The sequence below is a fragment of the Gekko japonicus genome, unplaced genomic scaffold (assembly GCF_001447785.1).
Source record: "Gekko japonicus isolate JY-2015 unplaced genomic scaffold, Gekko_japonicus_V1.1 scaffold24, whole genome shotgun sequence".
NCBI classification, from domain to species: Eukaryota; Metazoa; Chordata; class Lepidosauria; order Squamata; family Gekkonidae; genus Gekko; species Gekko japonicus.
The window spans coordinates 2,074,919-2,090,298 of record NW_015164665.1 but is presented as its reverse complement, the minus strand read 5'-3'; the positions used below and the strand labels follow the sequence as shown (position 1 = coordinate 2,090,298).

The window sequence follows — 15,380 nt, the reverse complement described above, 5'->3', positions numbered from 1 at the left end:
GCATTACTGGTTCTTCAGCAGCACTTTGGTGCTGAAGATGAAATCTGTTGTAGTACTTCCTTCCACAATTTTTCTACATGTGCATACAGTACACCAATACTTTTTGATACTAGCCTTTGTTTTGCTAAGGCAAGAGTGTGTTTGGTTTAAGTTCCATAAACTAGGGATGCCAGGCTCCAGGTGGGACCCGGGGGTCCCCTGGAATTAAAGCTTATCTACAGACTACAGACTACAGAGATCAGTTCTCTTAAATAAAATGGAGGATGGACTCTATGGCATTGTATCCCACTGAGGTCCCTGACCTTCTCAGACTCCACCCCCCAACCTCCTGGAGTTTCCCAACTTGGAAGCCTACCCCCCCCCAATCCCCTGCCAGTGGCCAGGGGGGACCTGGCAACCCCATCCTTAACCCAACTGCCTGCCCTGTTCACATGAAACTAGCTAACAGAGTGATAACTTAAGAAGCAATAAAAAAGGCCAATGCTATGCTGGGGGCTATTAGGAAGGGTATTGAAAACAGATCAGCCAATATCATAATGCCCCTATATAAATCAATGGTGCGACCTCATTTGGAATACTGTGTACAGTTCTGGTCACCACACCCTAAAAAGGATATTATAGCTTTGGAAAAAGTGCAGAAAAGGGCAACTCAAATGATAAAAGGGTTGGAACACTTTCCCTATGAGGAAAGGTTAAAGCGCTTAGGGCTCTTTAGCTTGGAGAAACGATGACTGAGGGGTAACATGATTGAGGTTTATAAGATTATGCATGGGATAGAGCAGGTAGAGAAAGAGGTACTTTTCTCTCTGTCTCACAATACAAGAACTCGTGGGCACTCCATGAAATTGCTGAGCGGTCGGGTTAGAACAGATAAAAGGAAGTACTTCTTCACCCAAAGAGTGATTAACACACGGAATTCACTGCCACAGGAAGTGGTGGTGGCTGCAAGCATGGATGGCTTCAAAGTGGAATTAGATAAGCATATGGAACAGAGGTCCATCAGTGGATATTAGCCACAAGGTATAGATAGGGGCTCTGGGGCAAGTGATGCTCTGTCTTCTTGGTGCTTGGGGAGGGTCAACCGTGGGAGGGCTTCTAATGTCCTGGCCCCACTGGTGGACCTCCTGATGGCACCTGGTATTTTTGGCCTCTGTGTGACAGAGTGTTGGACTGGATGGGCCTTTGGCCTGATCCAACATTGGCGTCTTTTATGTTCTTATGTTCTTAAGCATTCCTAAGAAGGTCCACTCAGAATTAAATCCTATTTTCGTCAATGGGCCTTGCTCTTACGATTGCAGCCATAGTATGCATTCACTAAGTGGACTAGTAAAACCCTGAAACTTCTGAGCACAGCTGAAACATAAGCAAGTAGATCTACCACACAGCTAGCACATGCAAACACCACCCATGTAAGCCCATAATGATTTGAGGAACACTACCTGATCCAAGAACTAATGTAATTTCCATTCCCTCTCTCAAATGAAGGCAGAAGATACCTTGAGAATAAAGGCCCATGGGTTTAAATAAACTTTCCATGCATTCCAAGCCTAATAACTTAAATTCTATATCCCCAAACAATGTAAATATGCTTTTTTGGTATATTTAAAGGTGTCTAATGAACTAGGATGCTAGGATTTAGCAAGACATGCCATGACAGAAGCCATGGAGAATCAAATGAAAGGAATGCATGGAGATGAGGGCCAAAGGGCCAGCATGATGATGACTGGCCAGGAAACAGCAGCCATGAGGTACAAGGAAGCTCAAAACAAGGCAGTATTTCCACTAGACTAATTCTAGTCAAATGTCTGAGACAGCACCTGAGAATTTAGAAAATTTCTAACATCATGAGAATTAGGAGTTAACCTTTTTAAACTAATGCCAATACATTCAGAAAGCCAGCTGTTACACTGTGCAGTAAGTATCCGCATACACACACACACACACACACAGCTTCAACAATAGGGTCATGGGGAAGACAACCTTGTGACAGATCTAGCACATGGCTTTTCGGCATTCTGATTTTTGCTATCAAATTGTCCATCAATTCACTCACTATTAATCAGCAGATAATTATTTTAAGTCATTTGTGGAGATCTTCAGAATGGTATAAAAATAGCTCTACTTCTTGCTATTGGTACCTTGGTCCAGAAAAAATTATTTTCCTCACAGAAAAATATTTTATTCAAATAAGCATTAGGTTTTTCACGGTGCAATCATGAACAGAGTTATACCCTTCTAACTTCTGAGGCCACTGATTTCAATGAAGCTAGAACAGATGACTCTGTTCAGGATTTCACTGTTTATGAGGGATTCTTTTACGAATAATATGAAAGAGTAACAACATTTTAATATAATACCGAGGAGTTTTTTATATCTACTTAGCTAAAAGAGCAAGCTTTCAAAATATCCTTAAGATGAAGTTTTATATCTTAAAGATATTCTACACTGTCAGTTTCAAGTACAACTATTGTACCACATACTGTCTAAAATATTTTGATAAACTGTGAGCTCCAAGCTATTCCTGGTGGTTATATCCTACAACTTCTTAGGCTCCAACTGTTTGGACAAAATAGCAAGATCAAAGCACAAAAACAGGAAATAAGGTAAATGAAGTCAAATAATTAGGCAGTGACTTCTGAAACATTTTATTAATAGAAGAGAAGATTGCTCCAGTTCCAGTTCACACTTACCTCTTGTTTGGCATCCCTAAATGATCTCCTTGAACTTCTACGCCTGGCATCCAGACGCGCTGTTTCTTCATGCTGCCCAAAGAATTCCTCAATTGTCTTTGTGTCAATTTGGTAGCTCTGCTTTGCACCAATAGTCCAGATATTAGTTTTACCCCGAACTTGTTCTTCAGGGATAGTTTTCCAGAAGAAATTTCGTATCCGCTTCTTCTTGCTCTGGTGGCCATGCCCATTTACAATCTGTGGCAATGGAGGTCTGCTTAGTACTGGAGGAGGAGGAGGCGGCGGCGGCGGTACCCCAGCAGCTTCTGTAGACTGACATGGTGGAGGAGGTAGAGGTGGTGGTGGAGGCGGCTGTGGTTCTTGTGGCTCTGTTGTATCTCCAATCATTAATCCAGCTTCAACTGAAATAGCTCCATTTTCTTTATCATTGACCAAGGAGACACAATTCATAACATGCATTTTATAGTCTCTCACTGGGGAGAGAGGCTGTCTTCCTTGGATGCTCACGTAACATCAAAACATCAGAGCAGCTATTTGCATCCTGTGCTTCCAAATTTTAATCAACCATCAGTGAGGAAAATTCAGAAAGTCAGCCATCTCTAAAAACTGCAATGAAATATAGCAGAGAAAACAGAAAGTTAGGAAGACCTGATTTATTTTGTGGTGTCTGACAGACCATTCTTAAATACAAATAAGATCACCAGACCACACATACCAATTATAACTCCACCATACACTGTTGAGCTCCAGCAGACTACCCAACATGATATTTGTAAGCAATAACAAAGCCTGAAACTATTGTATATAACACTCATGCCCAAGGCCTAGCTAGTATTTGAGGACAGAGGCTAGTATGCAAAGAACGGAGTCACACACAAGAGACAACTGGCAATTTACTTCCTGACTGTGCCACAGCTGTTTCCACTGCTAAAATTGAAGAGCATCTCACCAGCAATAAAAACTGCTGCAAGAGGATCACAACCCAGCTAAGAAAGGCAGCACCTTAAAGTACAGACAAGTGACAAATATTCACAGAACATATGTGACAAAACTAAGTCCCAAGACATTTCAAGCAATTTGATCTTCTTTCAGGGGACTAAGGTTCACAATACAAAAATGTGTGGTTTTCCGTATATATACAGACTGTATATATACATATACATATACATATGTTCATATGTTAAGATAAAACCTTCTGTAGTGTGTACTTTAAAAGTACAAGATTTATGTCCATACTTTAAGTGCCCATTTCAGATGTACTCTCTTATAGTAAATTTAAAAGTATGACAAGAATTCTGCATGGAAGATTTTATTTAACTATTTTCTGTTCATCCAACAGACAAAGCTCTTTTTATTCTATACAATTCTACTTTACCTTAAATTGATTTACAGTGCTCTAAAACACAATTTTAAATTAATCCCAAAGCTTAACAGTCAACTCAAAAACTTACGTTTAAGGTTAAAAGATCTACATTCACATAATACAAAAAGAGGAGAGTCTGTGTTGTCTGCTTCTGCCCAAACATGTTATATCCACACACTTAAAATGTTGCCTCATGACTTGATTAGTGTTGACTATCATTAACATAGTTTGCATATTATCAACTTCATCACCACTATTACTATGGAAGCCAGGCTGTAACAGTAGATGCTACAAATATTCAGCAATGTTGTTACACTGACACTGCTGTAAGAACTTCATCATGAAAAAGTAAAAACAAACCATGAACCAAATTCCTCCAGTTTCTTCTGATTTTTATGGAATTTTCTACTGCATTTTTCAACATAACCCTGCAGTCATAGAGAATAATTCACCAGCTTCCCTTTTATTTCAGAGTTCCAACTGCTACATTGGGGTAGGAGTATTTATTGTGCACCAGACATTCAAGATGTCTGAACAGAACTAATTTAGACAATCTAGTAAACTTTAGGCTGCAATTGGGAGCTTGTTTAGGGTACCATTTATGGGACAATGTAAAATTTGATCAGATTCACTTTGAGAAGCTCAGCATGCTATGGAGAAAAGACTTTGTGTATATAGTATTATTTCTGCATGCACAAAAGACATTTAGATGTCATGCACAAATGAGGGCCCACTTGAACACAAGCCTAGTTGATTTTTGGGACTGCATGCTCTCTCCCTCTTCCCCTTGGCCATGGAGCTGAAGACTTCTGGTTCCTCAGTCACTGAAATGAAGGGAAAATCCCTGCGAGTAGTCAGTTTCCCTGAGCGCAGTAAAATCCAAGATCACAGACCAAGAGTGTCAACTAATTTTAAGAAGCCAAACGAGGTCTCCAATTCTTGATTCAAGTTTCAAAGACATTATTTTAGTGTATTCAGCCATATTTATGAGGAAAAGGTAACCCAACTACAGGCTTTCCAAACTATACACATTCATACCAACATGACTTCATAACTGGAAATTATATTTAACAAAGTACTTTTCTCCCCATATTATGGAACAGACAAAAACCTACAAATAGCAGAAAAGTATTAACTTGCTTCTGCAAACTGCTTTTGAGAACCAGTGTGGTGTAGTGGTTAGAGTGCCAGACTTGATTTGGAAGACTCAGGTTCAAATCTTCTCTCTGCCATGGAAGTTCACTGGGTGACTGTGAAGGTTGAGGTCTTAAAAATAATGTTTAAACAGAGGTAGCATGACGTAAAGCTTGACCAGTGTGGTCTCTACCCCAGCCCTCCACTTTTGTTTACATGCAGAGCTAGGGAAATAAAGTGATTCAGAAAACAGAAACCATTTACAGGGATAACACAGCTGACAATTTAGGTGAGCTGAGAGCTGCTGGGTTGCTACTAGAACATTAAGAAATGACCAAGCACATAAATAAAATGGCACAACTTAAAATACTATATAGGTGCAAAGCTAAGCATCAGCAAAGGGAAACCTGTATGTCCAGATTATTTCATGCTACTTTAATAAGTATTTTAAAAACTAGAATAACCTCTTTATAATTGTACTGTTGTCTTCCAGCAAGTAAAGGCAGCATTGGCAGCAACTATTTCAAGTCTGGTTATTTTGAAATTCAGCCTTCAAACCACAAGGTACATTTGGGAATTCATTCACATTGATTAGACTACCTTTACAGGTGTTTGTGGTGAAACCCCATCTAATTCAAATTATTAAGCAAATATGATCCTATAAAAAAGCAGAGCTTAATTTGGGACACTGTAAACAGTATAACCACAATATGAAGCATCATGTCATTGGAAAATGTTGCACAGAAAGAGAGTGAACAGGAAAGCAAACAGGAAGCCATATGTAAGAGAAGCTGCAGAAACATATATAAAGAACAAAGTAATGATTAACACAATAGTCAAGGCACAGTTGCTAGTATTAATAAAGTACCTGCTAGTATTAAAAATAATAATAAAGTACCTGATGAGTTTGGGTCCCTTTTCAAAGACATGTAGTAAGCAGTTTAAGATTTGCATCTTTAACATAGAGAAGTCAGACACACTAAGGTGGGGAAGTCAGAGGGAGTCTTGCCATGTAGATCTCATACATCTGCTCATGTTAAAAGATACATGACTGACAACTTTCTGTCACTCCTTGTGTCTACTTAAAGGGGGGAAAACTGCACATGGAAATGGCTACAAGAGTGGGTTTGAACCAGGGAGATTAACAGTGCCATCCTGAACAGAGATACACCCTTCTAAGTCCACTGATTTCAATGGATTTAAAAGACTGTAACTCTGCTTAAGACGGTACCAATAGACTCAAATCTCAAGTGACCCACAGGCTCCCACATTTCCTTCCCTTATATCCCCCCACACGTGGCTTCATTTTCACTTGAATGCCAACTGCGGTTTTCAAAGACATCCAATTCTGGTTTGGAGGAAAAGCTCTAACCAGAGTCTTCCAACTTGTACGCCACTGCCAACTACAGTTGCCACTCAACTGTAAGCCAGGGTCTTTGGGATTGGTTGGGAGGCACATGATACCACAGCTTTGAAGCTAAGCTGCTACTAGCATCATCAATAGCAGCATAGCATAAAATGTGAAAGCCAAAGGCTTTTCAGTTTTTCCAACCGAAATGTAAAGACACGGGGAGGGGGAAATCTTGTAAAATATTTTTCTCTTTCAAGATGAGTAAAATGTTTAAAATACAATTTTACTTACTCAGAATATATAGTATGAAGATTTTTATGTAAGGGTTGCTGGCATCAAATAATTCCTGTGCATACTGTAGATGTATGCAATATTTTCAGGGATATATTTATGAGACATTAATTTTGTCCACAATGTATATGCTATATTGTGTAAGACAATTCTATACTACTGAAGAGGCTATTGTCTTTAACTTGGTATCCAAATCTGTCTAAAAAACACACTTTCTTTTATTTATTATAAAGCATTTTGGGGAGAAAGACTGGGTATAATTGAACTAAATAAACAAAATTTATATGCTAAGTTACAAATGATGCATTTGATGGTGTCAAAAACAGTAAAGTTAAGTTTACAGTTGAAATAAATACTGCATATATCAATCTTTTGCAAAATGTCTGTTTTATTTTCCCTAAAGAAATTTGTTTCTCTGGCAGAGACCTGCTGGGAATCCCATGCAGGGTTCCCTCTAAGCTGAGTTAGCGTGAGCTAGCTCAGTTTTTTGGCCTCCGGCTCACACATTTTTGTCTTAGCTCAGGAAGGATGGCTCCAGAGCAAACTAATTTATGCAGTAGCCAAATTGCTTGCTCACAACTTTAATGGCAGTAGCTCACAAAGTAAAGTTTTTGCTCACAAGACTCCACAGCTTAGAGGGAACATTGATCCCATGTATGTCACTCTGAGTTCCATGATAACTCTGATGTAGAAGTAAAAAATAAAGTAAATGAAAGTCACCTAAGGGGAGAATCCTCCAGTCTTCATTTCAGAGAATCATTTCACCTGAGCCAAAGGTTTTATATGCAGCCTTACAGCAAGCCACTCAAGAACTTCATTTCTCTACTCCACATAGAGGGGCTCTCTCATTTTGCAGTGCAATGAATGAGGGTATGTCCCAGCTTTATCAAACAGGTTTTTGTGCTACCGTGGTAAATACTATAATGACATACAGAGACATGTTTATGGGCACATGTCAGGGTGTGGTATGGCCATCAGAGCTTCCACAAGCGTGTCTCCTGGGTGTTTTCTAAATAAGCAGCTCCTTTCACACTTCATTGCATTTACCACTGCAAACACTGGCGTTTATGTCCCTTTTTCTCAAGGAAAGCCACTGAATGGATATTTTTTGTTTACTGTCCTTTAAATGTATCATTGGCACCTATTAAGGCAAGAGCAAAGCAACTTACATTTGCCTATAGAAGGAAGAGCAGTCAAAATACTTTTCTATTACATGCCAGTTTGCATCAAGCACTGAAAGAGTACTGCGGATTATATTTTGTGCAGTGGTCTTTTAAAGCACTGTGTTCAATGGGGCTTATTCCCAGCTAAGTGTGCACAGGAAAACAACCTTACACATTGCAGAGTACATTGAAGTCAGTGGGCTTAAAATGGTGTCACTCTAATTAGGATTGCATATAGGTGGGTAGCCACGCTGGTCTGAAGAAAGAGAACAAAGTTTGGGTCCAGTGGCACCTTTTAAGACCAATAAAGTTTTATTCAATAAGCTTTTGTATGCAAAGCACACTTCTTCAGTTTCAATGGAATGGAAATTATCAGTCCACACATATAGGTAGAGGGTCAGCAGTAAATCAGCATACAGCATAATAAAAATGCTTAACAGATTCAAGGATCAAACAGGAATAACAAGATTAAGTTTATATGGCTATCATTTGTTAGGGTTTAATTCTGGGGGGGGGGCATAGTGAAGGAAATAAATGTCAGAATTGGACATGGATGGGCAGACGTATCCTTAATTGTGGAATGCTGAAAGTAATTAACTGAGACCCTGCCATTACGCTCAATCCATCTCCTCTCAATCATGGAGGCGACCTTACAGCATTTTCTTCTTTGAAGTGGGGTGACTGGCTGTGTAGACTTATCTTCCCTGTCCCTAGACCAAAGAAATACATTCCAATCTACCATTCCAAATTACATTCTACTATTCATTATGTCTCTGTGCCAGAGAATGAATACTATTCATTATTATCATCCTGCCAACAAAAGTCCGCATGGTCAAAGCAATGGTATTCCCAGTAGTCATGTATGGCTGTGAGAGTTGGACCAAAAGGAAGGTCGAGGGCCGAAGAATACATTCTTTTGAACTATGGTGCTGGAGAAGACTCTTGAGAGTCCCTTGGACTGCAAGAAGATCAAATCAGTCAATCCTAAAAGAAATCAACCCTGACTGTTCCCCGGAAGGCCAGATAATGAAACTGAAGCTCAAATACTTTGGCCACCAAATGAGAAGGGAGCACTCACTGGAGAAGACCCTGATGCTGGGAAAGATTGAAGGTCAAAGAAGACGGGGACGGCAAAGGATGAGAGGGTTAGACAGTGTCATAGATGCAACGAACATGAAATTGAGCAAACTTCAGAGGACGGTGGAAGACAGGAAGGCCTGGTGTGATCTGGTCCATGGGGTCGCGAAGAGTCGGACTCGACTGTGCGACTGAACAACAACAATTCATTATGTTACTACTATTCTAAGCTATTATTCCAAATAAGAAAGGATGTATGGCCCTTCTGGGGGACTGATGAGAATACAGATGTAAGGGCTGAATGAGGTTAGCATATGTAGTGAGATAAGAAACCAATATCCATGTTAAGTCCTGGGGTTTTTATTATTCTGAGTGTTGTAATAAGTTGCAACTCAGCAATTTCCCTTTCTAGCCTGTTCCTGAAGTTCCTGTGCATAGGATTGCATAGTTACTCAAGTAAATTCAAATTTGTTCTTGGGAAAAGGCATAACAAGGCAGTCAGCATGTTTATCTTCTCTTTGATGGTTTCAAACCACTGTCACTGTTAATACTTCTTTTACTGTACTGATATAACTAACATGCTGAAACACTGAAAAGGATGCAAAAAAGCAAACTTGTCAACTGACTGAGCTGTGCAAAACCAAGACCCCAAACTGAAAATGTCATCAATAGAACATATCTACTCAAGAGAATATTTAGAATCTTTACCATATACTTTCTACAGTTAAAAATCTGTTCCTACAACGTAATGACCTATGAAATACAAATGACTAAGTATCAATTTAAAGCATATATTCATCTGTTTGTGCTTGGCAAAGAGTAGTAGAAAGTATAAGCAGAAACTTTACTAAACTGTTCAGAATGGACAAAGAATTTAACGAAGATAATGAGCAAGGCTTCCAGAAGAAAAATCATGTATTGGTAAAAACATGGTCACCAGTTTGCATTACCACAATGTAGCCCCTCGTGAATAATTGCTAAGCCTTGTGAGTAGGGTTTAAAAAAATAAGATGTTGGATTAAGGTTTAAATACATCCTACAGAATAAAGTTTATTGAAAGTTGGCAGGATATTAAGCAAGAGTTCAATTATTTGGCTTATACGTTAATAAAACAAGACATCAGGAAATCAAGATGTTTCTAGTATGAGAAACAAGGTGATAGCTCCAGAAATTATTCAAAAATCCAAGGTCAACAGATAATAAGTGAACAAAACACTCTTGTTCCAGTTACTCTCAACATGGGCACAATCCATCAGAACAGTTTCCTTTGCAAGTCCCACCACCCTCATCTGCAGGTCCCATTCACTGCAACGAGACCTGTTCAACTGGATGAGGAACAGGGGAAAGGATGTTGACAATTAACTGGAAAACTGCCAGGAGCCAAATGGGATTTTAAGAATCTTGCTGGGATTTTAAGGCTAAAGATTATTGCCATTATACAGGATTAGATCCCTGGATCTACAATTAGTGCAGGACTCAGAAATATTTTCATGAAAACAAAAGGCTGAAGAAAGGCATGCTTAGTAAGATGTTGCACAGGAAGAAGACCACAGACTTAATAATTAAGAACAAAACATTTAACGGAAGAATATTTGTTAACAGGGGGAAAACAATGAATAACTGCAGTGGTTTAATAGTCTGAGTGTCAGATTATGAGATTCAGGTTCAAATCCTCACTCTGCCACGGGAGCTTGATGGGCAACCTTAGACCAACCACACACTCTCAGCCTAACCTACCTCACATATGGAGGGGGAGAACAATATTGTAAGACACTCTGGATCCCCATTGGGAAGAAAAGCAAATTATAAATATAATGGAGTTTAAATAAAATAACCTACTTGATCAACCAGCTTTTAAAATGTTGAAAATGTACATGTACGCCAACAAGTGATAAATCCAGATGCATCACACTCACGCGTAACATTCACAAAAACTAAGTAATCCCAAATTACATCTTATGTCTGAGTTTAAGATGAATGCTACAGGTTATTGCCTGTCCTATCCATTAGTTCAGAGAGCAGGTGATGAGTGACCTAAAAGGAAGTGATTAATATATACTTAAGTCACACTACACCAGATAATGAACTGATCTAATTGAATGACAAAGGAGATTCCTCTGTAATAAAGGGCACTTCTTCACAAATCTGCAACAACCCTTTGACGATGCTTCATTATCAAGGAGTAAAGCATATGGTGGGACGGAGCAGGACAAGTAGCTCTAGGATGTCTAATAATTCCACCCTAAACTTCAAAGTAATTTCACTGACTTCAATAAAAAGTATCATCCATGTAAACTTAGAATAGTGAAAAGACACTCACTAAATTAAACAGTATTGTTTGCTACCTTAAGTAAATCACAACAGGAAAAAAATCAAAACAAAGTAGAAGGATCTAAAAATCAGCATTTTTTTTCCTCTTAAAAGAGACAAGGCAGAGCAAGGTGGAAAGGAGGGAGGGAGGAATCTCATGAGACCAGGTGTCTCATCAGACTGTGCTTGTGGTTGGGGGACCGTACATCACATCACTTTCATTGCAGGACTACAAGACCTCAAAAATGGTAAACAAGCCCAGCAGAGCAAACCACCCATGCAGATGCCCACAGTTAGCCTGTCCCATTCCTCCCATAGAGGTCAGAGAAGTAAGCATGGCAAGCCGCACTTCCCTAGTTCACAAGTTGGTCTGTGTCAAATGCCACATCTCACTGATTTGTCATGCTGACCTTTATCAGGAAGTCATCAGAAATGTGACAGTATTCCTCAGTATTCTTTCCCCCTTGGAAGTTGTGTGAATAAGATAAAGAGATTTAACTCCACTTGACAGGCTGAAATACAACCCCCAGTCACAGACAGCCAATGATAACCAGACACATTTGAGAAAGGCATGCTTCCCTGTAGGAGTCTATATCAAGGGGGTAGTATAATCTAAAAGGTGATTGTTAAAAGAAACAGATTAGTGGCCTTTTTTTGAAAAAAAGTTGACATTTACAAAACTCAGCCTTACCCCAGCTTCTTAACACTGGAATCTAGACATTTAAAACAAAATCTATAACTAGCATTAAAATGTCAGCAAGTGCAAATTTGGGTGTGACCAAAAAAATTGACTTTTGGATTTGAATTCCAGATTTGTTGCCAGTTTTTGAAACCAAAATTACTACTTATGTGTAGCTGGTTATGATTAAGTCTTACATATAAACATTTAGCAGAGTTTCATTAAAACTAGGCAAACTGATACTTAGAATTAAAATCTACTAATATTGCTTATGAGCAAATTTCTTGGCTTTGCTGAGGTTCATTCTAAGGTAAGTCCCATTTTTACAAAAAAAATTGACTTATTTCAGGTTTATCCCCCACGCCCCACCCCAGTTCATCACTGTGTGACTATCTGGTTTAGGCAAAACTGTACCTCATCTTGGCATAGTAAGGAAAGCCAACTACTAGGAAAGAAATTACACAGTTTTTTTCTGATGCTCTTCTCTTAATCCAAACTTCAGTTTGGAGCAGGTTCACCATACAGTCCCAGTCATTAAAGTGGATGAGACATATCAAAGTACACAGGAGCCTGAAAAATTATTGCTCAATTTGTTTCAGCAGGTATCTTCTTCTAGCTATAACATAATGCAAAAATAAAACTACAGCCTGTTGCCACACACTGTGCTGGAAGTAGAACCAGTCTGAAAAGAACAGGAGTTTTAGTTCTACGTGGTCTCACTGCTGGTTCCCACACAACCCAGGTGTGCAAGTTATACATGGAAGCAAGCCTCATATGGGCCCCAATCCATAGTAAAGGGTGTACATTTGTGGGGGAGAATCAGCATGCCTGAGGCTCACAGCCACAACTCCAGTATGCATTAACCCTACACAGACAGGCCATGTGCCTGATTACAAACTAGTATTTAAAGCCACTTTTCATGCAAAAGCAGATGCAGCACTGGTCCCTGTATAACATACTAGTGGGATATTACCACGGGGAAGATGCCCAAGTTCCCTCTTAGCATAGTGCACAGGAAAGGAAAATGTAAGAACAGCAAGCTGCACATGAAGCTGCATTTCAGGAAGATGGAACAAGACAGGAACCCTACCAATCTGAAACAATACGGTTCAATATTTGCGTCTCCCTCGTATCTGAAACACTTTACAGCAAATTAATATTTTACTCATTTAAATGAAACTTCATACAACAGTGTCATCTTTCTCTCTCTAAAAATAGTATGATTTTAGAGCAATAGAAAATATAAGCTCATAAAATAAGCAGAACAGTACAAGACACAGAATACACAGCAAGTTGGAGTTCATGCTGCAATACATGCTACTATACTAGGATTGCCCAAGGATGTTTCTTACACTACAAGCTTAAGTCTTTATCTAGTCAACTTTGTCCTGCCTTTCCTCATCTTATCCTCAGAACAATCCTGTGCAGTTGGTCAGGCTGAGAGAAAGCAGGGTTAGAATGCCTGACTAGGGGGGTGGAAGACCCAGGCAGTCACTCTCTCTGCTCTTATTTCCCAGGGTCCTTGAGAGGAAAACAGAAGGTGCGTGACCAATACTATAAGCTCCCCATTGGGGAGAAAAGCAGTGTGTAAACATCTAAATACAGAGTGGCCAGCCCAAGGTCACTCACAATGCAATCCTAAACAGAGTTACACCCTTCTAAATGCACTGAAGTCACCCTACCTCTCTAATATACCATCAAGCTCAGCCAATGAGCTTGATGGTATAGTAGGTATTTACATAGGTCTTCCAGATTTTGGGCCAGCACGTTAACTACAATACCACACTGGCTCTCCGCAGCTGTATCTTGACAATATCCTTACAAAACACAGGGGAAATGTGCTAAGCCGAGATACCACTGAAGCTTATGTACATCAAGAACGTACATGGCAGAAATGAAGGTTTTCCCTCATAAATGGAAATAAAATACATATCTATCTTGTTTAGAATTCAACAGCTCGGTACTACATGTGTATATTTTGAACTCAATCCAGATGATTTCAACGGAAAAGGCAGGGTTCCCCCCCCCCCATCTCTGAGTGCAGAAGTGGCTAATTGCTTGTTTGTGCACAATCTATACAATGTTCCCCCACCCCAGTTCCAATAATGAATCCACTGGGAAATTGCATTTTCACAGCACTGAGATCACAGTACTGAGTTGCTGGCTACATGCAGTACCTCCTACTACTAGTGCAACTATTACAAGCAAAGTGACATGTGCATGTTATTCCTAACAGCATTTCAGGTATCTATGACCTCATAGCAAAAACACTGCAACCTGGTTCACACACCCTCCTTCCTAATCATACCTACTATTCAGGAAGCTCAGCTGCCCTGCTATGTCACCAAAATCAAATTTGCAGTGTTCCAGTACATGCCACCTGAAGTATTATTAACAGAAGCCATTCAATTTCCCAGCTGCAAGGTTACTCTGCCCCCTTCATTTATGGAAGAACAGGGTTATAGCACCAGGGGTGATGAATGAGCCCGGAAACCAGCAAGGTACCAAGAAAAGTAGGATTTTATCATCTAGAATTAAGTTTAAGCAGCTGGAAAAAAGACATTCTGATAGGAATAAACTTTTAAAAAGCAGACCAAACAGACAAACCCTAATTTTTACTTGCTCAAAACTATAAGAGGCTCTGTGAGCAACAGCTACCATGCACTTTGAAGTTATTTCAGCTCTGAAAAGCTTTTTAAAGCAGAAGGCTGCACTCCAAATAATATATTCCCAGGAGTAAATCTCATTGGAAAGTCAACTTACTTCTGAGTAAACCCGCTTAGCCCCAGAAGTCTGTTCTTTGTTTACTGCCAGTCCCCGTCCAAAGCCTTCGTGTTTAAGGGGGGGGGGGCACGTGAATACACACAGGAATCGCACTGTCTTGTCTCTAACAGACCACCCAAGAGAGGTAAAACACTGCAGGCTGCAGCTACAAGTTGATCATGGTAAATCTAGACTTGTGCGTTCCCAATATTGGTTACCCGGAAAAGAGATTTAGAATTTGGAAACCCTATTCTCAGCGCTCGCTTTGTACTGGAGGGTCATATGGGATAACGACGGGGAATAATTCCAGGCAGATAAATATCCCAGTGGGGGAGACTTCTCTCCCTGCCCCCCTTCCTGCCATCCCTCAGAGCAACGACTACAAAAGGGTAAAACGCCCTTACCTCATCATCGCCCTCCTCCCATTCTTTTTTAACAATGTTTTGTCTCTGGGCGGGTCTTGAAAAGGGGGAAAGGGACAATTAACAATAACAGGCACCCCCCCCCCCGGCCGAAAGGGGGATTAACTGGGTTTGGGCAGGGGCTACTGGGGGGGGGG

General features: G+C 39.9%; 1 protein-coding gene across 1 annotated transcript in view; it reads right to left on the bottom strand.

Annotated features, from left to right (window-relative positions):
- FHDC1 (FH2 domain containing 1) overlaps nt 1-15,380 on the bottom strand; it is a 52,994-nt gene that overhangs the window by 36,012 nt on the left and 1,602 nt on the right. The window contains exon 2 of the mRNA XM_015409050.1: nt 2,691-3,296. Coding sequence (XP_015264536.1) covers nt 2,691-3,149 — 459 coding nt within the window. The 5' untranslated portion in view covers nt 3,150-3,296. The remainder of the gene's footprint in view (nt 1-2,690; nt 3,297-15,380) is intronic.